The sequence below is a fragment of the Neophocaena asiaeorientalis genome, unplaced genomic scaffold, assembly GCF_003031525.2.
Source record: "Neophocaena asiaeorientalis asiaeorientalis breed wild unplaced genomic scaffold, Neophocaena_asiaeorientalis_V1.1 scaffold85, whole genome shotgun sequence".
Classification (NCBI taxonomy): domain Eukaryota; kingdom Metazoa; phylum Chordata; class Mammalia; order Artiodactyla; family Phocoenidae; genus Neophocaena; species Neophocaena asiaeorientalis.
In genome coordinates, this window is record NW_020174301.1 from 11,516,742 (window position 1) to 11,529,185 (window position 12,444).

At 49.1% G+C, this 12,444-nt stretch overlaps 1 protein-coding gene across 1 annotated transcript in view; it reads left to right on the forward strand.

Moving 5' to 3' along the window:
- HTRA1 (HtrA serine peptidase 1) overlaps positions 1-5,916 on the forward strand; it is a gene marked incomplete at its 5' end in the record, with an annotated part of 53,293 nt that extends 47,377 nt beyond the window's left edge. The window contains 5 exons of the mRNA XM_024755929.1: positions 245-277; positions 1,649-1,763; positions 2,327-2,384; positions 3,788-3,883; positions 5,199-5,916. Coding sequence (XP_024611697.1) covers positions 245-277; positions 1,649-1,763; positions 2,327-2,384; positions 3,788-3,883; positions 5,199-5,367 — 471 coding nt within the window. The remainder of the gene's footprint in view (positions 1-244; positions 278-1,648; positions 1,764-2,326; positions 2,385-3,787; positions 3,884-5,198) is intronic.
- Between the last annotated feature and the right edge of the window lie 6,528 nt (positions 5,917-12,444).

The window sequence follows — 12,444 nt, forward strand, 5'->3', positions numbered from 1 at the left end:
AAAAAAAAAAAAAAAAATCTATCCATCTATCTACCTATCTATCTATATCTATATATATCCCCTTTATGGCACATCTAAAACTTTCTGAAAATTGTTTAAGGTCCTTTTTTCCTCAGCAAAATACTAGGTAGACAGGAACAAAACTTCGGCAAGAACTTGCACTCAGGGACCTGCCAGGCAGAGAACTAGATTGGACCATGTAATGATATAAACTCATAACCTTTTCGTTTTTGCTTAATTTCAGTATGGAAACTCCGGAGGCCCATTAGTAAACCTGGTAAGGCCTTTTAAAAATCTATGTACATGTCTTTTTTTTCCTTTTGGCTTCTTTTCACACATGAACTTGCCAAAGCACATTATCTAATTCTTTTAAAGTGAAATCTGTGACTGTACTGTACCTTGCAAATTACTCTTCTTATCTTTTCTGCAAAGAGTAAGGCATGATGGAGTTTGGATTGGAACTGCTATGCCAGCAGACATGCTTATGTTTCAAAGTTACAAGTAAAGGCATTGGAATTCAGGTCCAATCCAGGAGTGGTTAAAGGAGTGGGTCTTTATTTTGAAGGTGTCAGCAGTTCTGGCCTGTCCCTACGCTGCCTAGGGAGCTGGCGTGGCTCATCCACAGGGTTTGTCTTGGCCAGGGGCCCTCCTCTAAGACCAGGCTGGAATGAGGAGTTACCCCGCTCACAAAGATGTCACCTAAGTTTATATTTTATTTAGGCAAAAAAGGGAAGCCTTAGAATCAGACAGTCAGAGCCAGGGTGCAGCTCAGGGTCACCCATCCCAACTCTCATGAACTCGAGGCCTTGTTTAGCAAAGAGCAGGATGGCAGTGCCTTCTTGAGGTCCCTCTGAGTCGGGGACTGAATTCTCAGCGCTGCGGGAAATGTGCAAGAAGTGACTTAAACTCTCCTGGCAGTTTTCCGTTCTAAGTCCAAGTTGAACGACCCTTTAACAATAGTGTTCAGAATAATGGTTGGATGGTGTGAGGCAAGACTGTTATACCAGGATTGTTTCCTATGGTGTGGCGTTCACTGAACTGTGAATTTATCTTGAATTGAAGCACACCTGGTAGACTGGCTTCCTCCATGATTTAAAGCTAGTCTGTGACAAGCAGAGGCAGTGAGATGCGATTGTGAGCCCTCTGCCTCCCCCAAGTGCCCCGGAGTCAGCTCGGAGGTGAGGCTTTGTTTTCCTGATGATGAAGTCCGTCCGCCCTAAGCACTAAGGTTGTTTCTCCCTGACATCAGCAGAGGAATCTTAAGATCACTGGAAATGGGGGAGGCAGGAAGGTGTGGACAGCCATCTAAAGGACTCTGGGGCTTTGGGAAACGTATTCCGTGCCAAAGGAGCAAATGTGCATTTTGAAACTGTCTGTTGTGTCTGTTGCTGTGCTTTCGGCGTGGTGATCACTCAGCTCTGAGTCGAGTGGGTGTCGATTCTTCCGTTGCTGAGATTGGCTTACGCTGCCCAAGTCAGGCGTCTCCCTCTATGACCCAGGAGCCCCCTCCCTCCAGCTTCCCCCACCTCACACATTTCTCTGAAGAAGCTCCAAGGCTCCTTTCTTGCAAATTCTCCACTCTCTATCGGTGTGTATCTTCAGGTGAACCTTCACGGATTCAGTAAGCTGTTTCCATCTTGCTTTTCAGGATGGTGAAGTGATTGGAATTAACACACTGAAAGTGACAGCTGGTATCTCCTTTGCAATTCCATCTGATAAGATTAAAAAGTTCCTAACGGAATCCCACGACCGACAAGCCAAAGGTAGAGCAAGTGCCCCGCGGGGACTTGGGTCGGGGAAAATGACACCCTGAGGGTCAGAAGGGAAAGGAACACACGCTATTAAGCCCGTGGTATTAGGTCATAGGTGTTGGACTATTTTCAACCTATGATCATGAGTGTGTCATATGGTTCAATCTGGTATGTACCGGGCATGATCCTGGGTGATTTCTGTACATCATTTCACTTCGTTATTCATTATGTCATTTAATCCCTTTGCGTGATCAGGTGGGAATTATTAGTCCCATCTTACGGATGAGAAAACTGAGATTCATGGAGCTCATTCATTCCACAAATGTTTATTGAACCTTCTGCTCGAGTCAGGCTGGGGGTTTGAGGCTCAACAGGGTCCCTTGCAGGTGTGATGTTTACCTTCTACCTGGGGAAGAGAGGAGGCAGGTAGGATCCCAGTCAGGATTTGAACCACAAGCCGAGGGTATGCCCCTATGGTCCTGACTCTACACAGCAAACTGAGGGATTGGACCCCATGGCTCGTGGTGTACCCGGCACAGCCGCCAACTGGGCTGACCTTCTGTTGTCCTTTCCAGGCAAAGCCATCACCAAGAAGAAGTATATTGGCATCCGAATGATGTCACTGACATCCAGGTGGGTAACAGAATGTCTGTGTCTGTCTGTGTCTTAAATTTAAAACAAACCTGAACTTCAGAAGACTCTCACTGGCACCCCTAAAAGGGAAGCCTTACTCTGCTTCAAGACAGCTCAGTTTCTGGTTAAAGTTAAGTAACGTTAGGAAAGAGAGAGGGCCGTTAGCCTTGGCCTCTTGTTTTATCCTTCATGTTTGTTTCTGGGTTCTGAGCAGGCCCTTCCTTCTGGAAGATTCCATTCTTCTTGGAACGCAGGCCTGAAGAGCCGGGTGTTCGTCACTCCCCCATGCCTTCCTTTCACCACTTGCTCTGTTGAAACTCACATTCCAGGAGTGCCCCGAACACCTCCCTCAGCCCCAGAGCGCCCTGCCTTTCCTCAGCTCTGCCGCCTGTGGCCTGAGGCTCCTGGAATGCCCGTCAGGCCCAGCATGACTGATGGGCTTGTTTTTCCCGAGCTGGTGGAAGTTGTGGTATGTGGCTGCCAGACTCATAACGTACTGGTATTTTAACCTTGATGAAAAAATCTGGTGTAATCGTAGGAGTCCTGGTACCTAAGGGCTCGCTTGAAAAGTTGGCAAGGAGCAGCACATATTGATATAAATATTAATGTATTAATTATTGTAGTTAATTAGCTATTAATTGTGAACACACGACTATAGTTTAGACACGTGTAATAAGTGGTGGTACCTTTCTCAGCTGGCTTGCCAAGACTAAAATGTGCATCAGGTCTTGTTTGGGAACTCTGAGAGATGAAGGCGTAAGGAAGGAGTACGGGCCCTGGGGTCCAGCTTCCTGGGTTCTTGTCCCAGCTCTACTGTTTCCTGGCTTGTGACCTTGGGATGATTTGACCCCTGAGTGCCTCAATTTCCTCCTCTGCAGAATGAGGATAACTGTGCAGGCAGGTTGGTATGTGGTGAGGACTGAGTGATTTCATGCGTATCAAAGCTTGAATGAACGGGTGGTGGCAGTGGTCACTAGCCATGGCGACCCCGCCCACTATTTATCATGTGCTTGGCACTGGGCCAGGTGCTGGACCTAGATGCTCTCATCGGGTCCTCACGACAACCCCATGTCGTTATCCCTGTTTTACAGGTGCGAAAACTAAGGCACAGAGAGGTTAAGCAACTGCCCTAGATCACACAGTCAGGAAGCGGCAGAGCTGGGGCTCCAAAGCAGGCCGACCACTATATTGTACTGACTCCTCAAGTGGTAGCTACTATCAATTAATAATAATAATGATAAAACACTTCCCTTGCTGTTATCCAGTAACTCTAGGAAATAGGCAATTTGAAGCAGAATCAAAATCCCTGGAGGAATTTTACGTTAGAATCAGGGAAGGAGGAGAAGCCGGGCAGGAGCCCCGTTGTTACCTAACAGTAATACAGGTATGTTTGTCCTGAGCAGCAAAGCCAAAGAGCTGAAGGATCGCCACCGAGACTTCCCAGATGTGCTTTCAGGAGCGTATATTATCGAAGTAATTCCTGATACCCCCGCAGAAGCGTGAGTTAGAATTATTTCCCCTTTTCCTAATATCCTTGTGTTTCCTGAAGGTAGGGGGCAAGGGGCAGGGGGCTGTTCTTTTCGTATCAGCTCGGGTGATTGTGAGAATCCTTGACAAAATGGTCGGACATCCTTGGTCGACTGCCAGTCAGGACTTCCAACCCGGTTCAGCTCAGGACTCAGCAGCAAAAGGCTGCTTCCTGTCTTCAAAGTCCTCTTGAGGAGGGGCATCAGATGGAAAGAGTGACGTCGGACTTGTTATGAGTCTCCAGAACAGGCCTGGCTGGGGAAAGAGGCTCGAAGGAGCAAAATGTCCTGGAGACCTCAGGCAGAGGTCCTGTCCTAGGCTGCTGGATGCATCTCCTCCTGAAGCCTTCGCTAATGATGTCTGTTATCAGTCAGGCCGTACTTATCCACACCTCTAGAAAAATAACCCAGGGGACGTCAAAATAACATGAAAAGAAGTAGGTCAGCTAACAATCAGGGTCTGTTACCTGTATCGACGAAATATCCAGAGAGAGGTCTAGACCAGGGAGGGGCCAGCACCCTGTTTCCTGGGAACCAGATCTGAAAGAATAGATTTTGCATTTTTAAGTGGTTGAAAAAATTTAAATGAGAACAGTATTTTAGGACATGTGAAAGTGATGCGAAATTCAAATTCCAGTGTTATGTAAATGAAGTTTTACTGGGTCACGGCCACGCCCAATAGATTATATATTGTCTGTGGTGGCTTTTGGACTACTACGGCAGGGTTGAGTTGTTGTGATGGAGACCATCTGGCCTGCAAAGCCTAAAATATTTCCTATCTGGCCATGTACAGAAAAAGTTCGCTGACTCCTGTGCTAGACCATTATGAACCATAACCGCTTATTGGACACTGTCATATAGAAGAGCTACAGTCCCAGCAACAGCACAAAGCAGGTGTCTCACAGTAGAGCCATCAACTCATCCCCGTAGGAGCTGCTCTCTGAGTTGTAACACCCATTACAAGCAAGTTGGCCACGGTGCTGGTACATGGTAGATGGTACATCCTCATCTCCTTTGGGGTCCATCTATGATAAGATCATACAAGTGCTGGTAGGCATTTCTACAATGGACACGATTGATGATGTGGCCTAAAAACCTCAAAAGGAAATAATGCAACCCATTGGTGGTTTAAGCCAGTCTCACATAAGTTAATTATTACCCCACCCTGTTTGCTGTGGGCTTTTAGGTCCTGAACTGTGCCTCTGTCGATGTAAAGTTGATCACCTTTCGTGGCAGTTAGACCAGGAGGAATGGAAACATTACAATCGCATTTCCCTTTGTGTTGCAGTGGCGGGCTCAAGGAAAATGATGTCATCATTAGCATTAATGGACAGTCAGTGGTCTCCGCCAACGACGTCAGCGACGTCATTAAGAAGGAAAGCACCCTGAACATGGTTGTCCGCAGGGGCAATGAAGACATTATGATCACCGTGATTCCCGAAGAAATCGACCCGTAGGCAGAGGCATGAGCTGGACTTCATGTTTCCCTTAAAGACTCTCCAGTGGACGATGCATGATGACTCTGGGCTGGTGGCACTGGATGCCCAAGACTTTTGACCGCCATGTTGCTTGTTCAGCAGAAACACTGGCCAGCAGAATCCTTCTTGATAGGTCGTAGGCAAAGCCAGTGTAACGTTGTAAACCCACAGGCAGAAGCTCGCCCTTCTGTATCGTATGTACGCAGCGCGCTTTTTCTTGCCAGCTTGGACTGCTCCTGCTTGGACAGTCAACGTTTGTCTCCTTCTTTAACCGAGTCATCATCTTAGTCTAGCTAAGCCTGTTGCTATAACGTGTAGGTAAGAGGAAGGTCCCATGGGAGCCAGGATGGTACCAGGAGTGCTTATGCTTTCCTCCTAGTCAGCATCCAGAGGAGGGAGATGCCGAGACCACGGGAGGGTGAACGCTGGCTTCCAAAATGGCCAAAGTCGCCTCCTTTAGGAACCTCTTCAGAACTGGGAGCACAGTGACTTGGAGTTTGAGCTATTAAAATACTTCTTCATACTTTGCTTTCTGGCGTCCTTCTTTGCTGGGAACGGCTGGTTGGAGTCTCTTTGAACTGATTATAATGTCAACGGCCCGCTCATTACACCACGTTTTCCGTGCTGATTAAGCTTGAGGTCGCACCAGTTATTTCAAAATCATCCCGGGGGTTTACCAGTGCTGTGAACACTGTGCCTGGCCGCCCTGGCTTCATGAAAGAGACCTGAGGTCAGTTGCCCTTGAACCTGGAGCTTTTCAAACTAAAGAGAGGCTGTTAACTCCACACACCGTGCAATAAGTCAGCAAAGATTTTCTGGACCTCTGCTGTGTGCCGGACAAGGCACAGGGCCGAGGGTAGAGGGGTGAATGCAGAGTGGGACCCCAGAGCTTCTGTTGAGAAACTAGGTCTCTTTCTGAAAGGGAGATGGTTCAGGAGACCAGGATGCGACCCAAGAACAGTCCTGAGTCTTTAGAAGGCACAGGTTGAAGCTGATTCCAGCTGTCTGGGGCTCTGAAATAGATCTTAAACCTTGTGGGGTTTGGAGCAGGGCTCCCCTCGATGTGTCCTTGAACAGATGTGGCCTTAAGCAGCTGTGGGCACTTTTAGCTCCATGAAAGCTTCCAGGAGTTTGGGAAGCTGGACCCATGAATATGGCGGCCAAACTTCAGCTTGGAAGTTTGCACAGGCCTGAGTGCGGGGAAGCGCCCACCGCAGAGGACCCTGCTTACACCCAGAGCAGAGCCTGAAGGCTTTCTAAGTGCCAGCAGTCAAGAGGGGGGCCTTGGACAGGAGGGAGGTTCAGCTCTGTAGACTGAGCGCTTAATCCTTCCTCGACCACGAGATCTCTATGAGCAATTCGTAACTGGAGAGGCTGTGGAAGGTAAAAGGCCGCAGCGAAATGGAGGCGCAGCAAAGCCAAGCCCTCGTCAGTACTCACGCTCGGCAGCCGAGCAGCTTGTGCTCTGTTGAGGGCACTGCGTCCCTCTGCTCTCTGCTTAGACGACCTTGTAGGGTCAGGGAGGAGCCAGTAAACGCTTTCCCTCCTGGCATGGGTTTTGCGTTCCCCTGCCTCCTCATTAAAGGTGGTGACTCAGAGAATGGCCTGTGGCTTCAGGGGTTCATCCTCAGCTGTTTTGCCCGTGGGCCTGCTCCTCTGGTGGTCCCCGTTGCCGAGGTGCTGCCACAGGTGGGGAGGACGTGCTGGGTGGCATTGAGGTCAGAGCCTGCCCGGTCCCCTGCCCATCTATCTTCGGCCTGTCGTCCACTCGGGAGATCACAGAGGGTTCCTCTGGAAGGAATCGGCCCGGCGACCGATGGGCCTGAATTGTCTGTAAACACTCAGCAGTATCTCCCAAAGATCCACAGGGCTCTGGGTGGGGCTGGAGTTCTGCCTGCATACGTTTGGTCCGTGGCCTACACACAAGGCTGCAGAAAGAACCGCTTGGCACGCTGTAGGCACATCATGTGTTTGGCCACGAGGCTGCACTGGCCTGTGGGGCCCTGTGTCCTGTGGGAGCTGCTCATCCTAGCACCCCATACTCATCCTTTAAGCTTTCACAAGACTACTCAGAACAGATATTTCTTTTTCTTCCTTTGGGCTGTGATGGAGGTTTTTGCAGTCCGAATTAGCCTTAAAACCTGGGAGGCAGAGCTGAGTTGAAAGAGCATGGCTTTCGAAGTTAGACGGACTTGGGTTCACTCTACTGTCTACATTGTACTGGCTGTGTGACATTTGAAGAGTTGCCTAACCTCTCTGTGCCTGTTTCCCATCTGTAAGATGGGGATAATAATAATACTTCCTATGGCTGTTGTGGGGATTAAATGAAGTAATACATGGCACACAGTAAGCACTCAATAAATACTAGCGACATATATGTTAACTGTCTTTGAGCCTCAGTTTCCCCCTGTGTAAAATGTGGAACAATAATAATGTCCCCCTTGTACTGGAGTTGTGAGGGTTAACCGTGATGGCACGTGCACTAGGTCAATAGAGCTGCTAGTGTTTTTGTTGGTATTCGCCTGCCATTGTTCTGGTCTTTAATGACACTCACAGTAGCAGACGTCTGTTGGATGCTTGCTGTGTAACAGACACCATGCTGAGCATCTTACATTTATTAGCTGGTAGTTCAATCCTCAGATCAGCCCTGAGGTGGATGCCACATTTATCCCCTTTGACAGGTAGAGAAATGGCTCTTCAGAAATTAGGCATCTTGATCAAGCCACAGAGCTAATAAGCGGGAGCTGTGATTTAAGCCCAGGAGGTCTGAGTTCATGGCTTTTGTACAGTGCCACCCGGCCCGTCTTTACCTTCTTAGGACCAAGGCTTCTGGTCCTTTCATCTCTGTGTAGTCTAGGTCCATCACCACTTCTAGAAGGTGGTCATGGGGACGTGCGGACTCAGCCCCCTGCTGGGTTGATGACTCATCCTGGCCCTTTCAGGTCTCTCAATAGCCCCATTGGCTGGTAGATCAGCAGCTGCCGCTCTTCTCTGTCTCCTGCAAAGCTTCCTCCGCTCACCCACACATCTTCCAATCTCGGCCCCCCGGCTTCAGTCCTCTGCTTCCAGCTTTTGCGAAACATCAAGCGACGCTGCCAATCACGGGGGCTGGATTTCGCCAGCACATTTGCGTCACTTGCTGGTCCCCATCCAGCCTTGAGGGATGCTTTACGAGATGCTCCGGCCAGGAGAGGCTCTGAATGCAAGAGTTCCTTTGCTGTGCTTTCCGGGCTCAGCTGAGTGGGTGTCATGCCAACAGCTCTGTACAGGGTCACACTCTTTTCTGTGTGAAAATTTGGAAGAATGCCCATGTCTGGTGGACGGGGTGAAGGGCAGTGTGTGTTTACGAGAACTCGCTCAGTGCTTGTCTCCACCTGGTTAATGCTATGGACAGGCCCGAGCCTCCAACGGTGGTGCTTTGATTGGCCGGCGAGGGTGCTGGGCCCATTTTGGTAAATGCCACTCAAGTCAGGGCCGGGCTCTCTGAGGTTGTGCGGAAGGGGGCCCGTGTCTGGGCGAGTGGGCCGGTGCGGGTTCCGGGTTATGACGAAAGCTGCCTTCTCCTCTGAAGGTGGTTATAGGTAGGTCAGGGGTATGGCAGCACCAGGGTGGCTTAGTGCCACGATGGCAAATAGGTTTCTACTGGGTCCTCCGGGCTGAGCTGGTTGTAAGACTCAGCGCAAAGGTGTTTTAAAACAAAGGTGTTTAAAAGCCATGTTCACATGCCACTGCCCACCTCTCCTGCAGGGACCCCACATGGTTCTAAAGAACTGTCACCATAATTGGCCTATGGGATGTGACCGTTGGCCACCTGGTTATGAGGGGACCATCAGGATACTCACTTGAAAAGCCACCCCTGTCTTGAAACAAGTATTGTTGGTGACATTTCTGAGCATGTGTCCCCCTGCACCCCCAGGATGCACTGAGCCACAGCTCAGAGGAAGGAGTCGGCCTGCCAAGCACAAGGCCCGTTCCTGGAATCAAACAGTGCCCACGTGTAGGCGGCCACATCAGAAGGGCCATGGGCTTGGCAGGAGACCTTGGGCCTAGCTACCTGGGCCTCCAAACCCATCTGTGTCCTGCTTCTGGGGCCCAGCTGGGCTGACTCGCTGCTGTCCGCACTGGCTCCCACCCGGACCCAATGGTCCTCTGGTATTTCCATCAAAATATGAGTGGAGGGGCTTCCCTGGTGGCGCAGTGGTTGAGAGTCCGCCTGCCGATGCAGGGGACACGGGTTCATGCCCCGTTCCGGGAGGATCCCACATGCTGCGGAGCGGCTGGCCCCCTGAGCCATGGCCCCCGAGCCTGCGCGTCCGGAGCCTGTGCTCCGCAATGGGAGAGGCCACAGCAGTGAGAGAGCCGCATACCGCAAAAAAAAAAAAAAAAAAAAATATGGGTGGAGCATGTAAAGAGCAGAGGCCTTCCTGCCATTAGGCAGCTGTTTTATTTAGAACTTTAAAAGCTGCCTCCGTGTGGTGCCTGCCAAGAATCAGCAAACATCAAATGAAATAAACCCTAACAAATGCATTATTAGTTAAAAAACTAAAAATGAAAACTGGTTCAGATGCTTTATGAAAATAGTATTCTGTTACATGTGTCTCACTGGGTCGGGTAAGCTTTTGTACATGCACTGCCTGATCCTCTTTCACCCCATCTCCTCTTCCTCCTCCACCACCATTGTAGGATCCCCATATTACTGATGAGGATAGTGAGGCACAGAGCAGTTAAGTAACCAGCCTGAAGTCACACAGCAAGAAGGAAGGTAAACCTGCTTCATCGGAACTCAAGTGCCTGGCTTCAAGCCCTCTCTCTCTTTTTTTCTTTTTTTTTAAACATCTTTATTGGAGTATAATTGCTTTACAATGGCGTGTTAGTTTCTGCTTTATAACAAAGTGAATCAGTTATACATATGCATATGTCCCCATATCTCTTCCCTCTTGCGTCTCCCTCCCTCCCACCCTCCCTATCCTACCCCTCTAGGTGGTCACATTGTTTTGATATTGGGCTGCGTGACTTCAAGCCCTCCCTTAAGCACTCGGCCATTATCCCCTTTGCCTGATGCTGCCCAGTGACATTTGTAACTGAAGACCCACATTTCCAGGGTGGTATAATTTTCACTTGACCCATCTCTGAAGCAGTAATGATGTTAGTGGCTGTTTTGTGAGAATGACTTTGCAAAACGGGAAAGCTCACATGGTTTCATGGGCATCGCCCCCCAGAAAGGGTCATAAATGCTGTGAGCAGTAAGGGAGAGCCCGAGGCACACCCGTCTCGCGTTCGTTCACTGATAATCCGGGCATCATCTCCCAGCTGCCTGTCTGCCTTCGTGCCTTTTCCATTGTGCTGTCTTCTGATGAGTCATTAGATCTGGAACACAAAGTCTGAAACCATACCCAGGGTAAGCAGTGTGCTTCATCTTTGAAGGCCTGGCACTGACGCTGAGCCCAAAGAACACATCCTAAAACCTCCAGGAAGAGAAGATCAGTAAAACACTTGCACTGACCTCAAACTCCATCAAAAATCCTGACAACCAAGAACCCTCAACATTTTAAAAAAAAATAATTTTATTGAAGTATATAGTTGATTTACAATGTTGGGTTAAATTCTGCTGTACAGCAAAGTGAGTCAGTGATACGTATGTATACATTCTTTTTCATTAGAATCCTCAACATTTTTAGCTGTTTTCTGCTTTATCATCCTTGCCCTTTCCCGCATAAGTTAATTACACTGACATTTAATGAACTGAAATTGAGAAAGGTGGAGTAGGTATGAAAGAGTCTGAGCTGCTCTCCTGTACTAATGAAAGTAGATCAAAGTGAATGGGGGTTTCGAGGGAGTGTCCTCTCAAGACAGGGCAGCTGAGGTAGGGGCTTACCACATCAGTTTCTACTTTTTTTTTTTTTTTTTTTGCGGTACGTGGGCCTCTCACTGTTGTGGCCTCTCCCGTTGCGGAGCACAGGCTCCGGACGCGCAGGCTCAGCGGCCATGGCTCAACGGGCCCGGCCGCTCCGCGGCACGTGGGATCTTCCCGGAGCGGGGCACGAACCCGCGTCCCCTGCATCGGCAGGCGGACTCTCAACCACTGCGCCACCAGGGAAGCCCCAGTTTCTACTTTTAGTCTTGGTCACGCACCCATTCCTGCGACCTTTTATGCAGCGCTGTTTCTGTGCCTTGCGTTGCTCAGGCTCTACAGCCACCATCCCGGGGGATTCTGATGGCACCCTAGTCAACCTTGCTGCCTCCCTTTTGACGGGAGGAAACCGAAGCTCAGAGGGGCAACGTTCCTCACTGGATGACACACTAAAGTCAGAGCAGAGGGTCGAAACCAGGCTTTTTGCCTCCTGAACCCGTGTGCTGGCTCTCATGGCGGCAGCCCCAGAGCATCTTCCGTACTGGCTAGCTTAGTGGTCTGGAGCCCCACACCCAGTCCCTATCCTGGATTTGGGTGGGAAAAGGGGTAAACATTTGTCAGCACAGCTTTCTCACCAGTCAAATTACTTTAAGCTGAAAAGCCACAAAGAGTGAAAGCAAAAGCATCTAGAAAGAAAAATTACGTCCACACGGAAACCGGCACACGGAGGTTTTAGCAGCTTTATTCATAATTGCCAAGACTTAGAAGCAACCAAGGTGTTCTTCGGTAGTTGAATGAATAAGTAAACATCCAGGCAATGGAATATGACCCAATGCTAAAAAGAAATGAGCTATCAAACCCTGAAAACTTTAAATGCTTATTTAAATCAAACTTTAAATGCGTATTACTGAGTGAAAGAAGCCAATTTGCAAAGGCTACTTACCGCATGATTTCAACCATGTGACATTCTGGGAAAGGCAAAACAATGGAGATGGTAAAAATAAAAATCAGTGGCTTCCAGGAGTTAGGGGGGAGACGGATGAATGGGTGAAGCATAGAGCATTTTTAGGGCAATGAAACTATTCTGTATGATGCTATAATGATGGACACATACATTCGTCCAAACTCATAGAATGTACGACACAGAGTAAACCCTAGTGCAAACTGAGAACTCTGGGTGATAAGGATGTGTCTTGTGAGTTCAC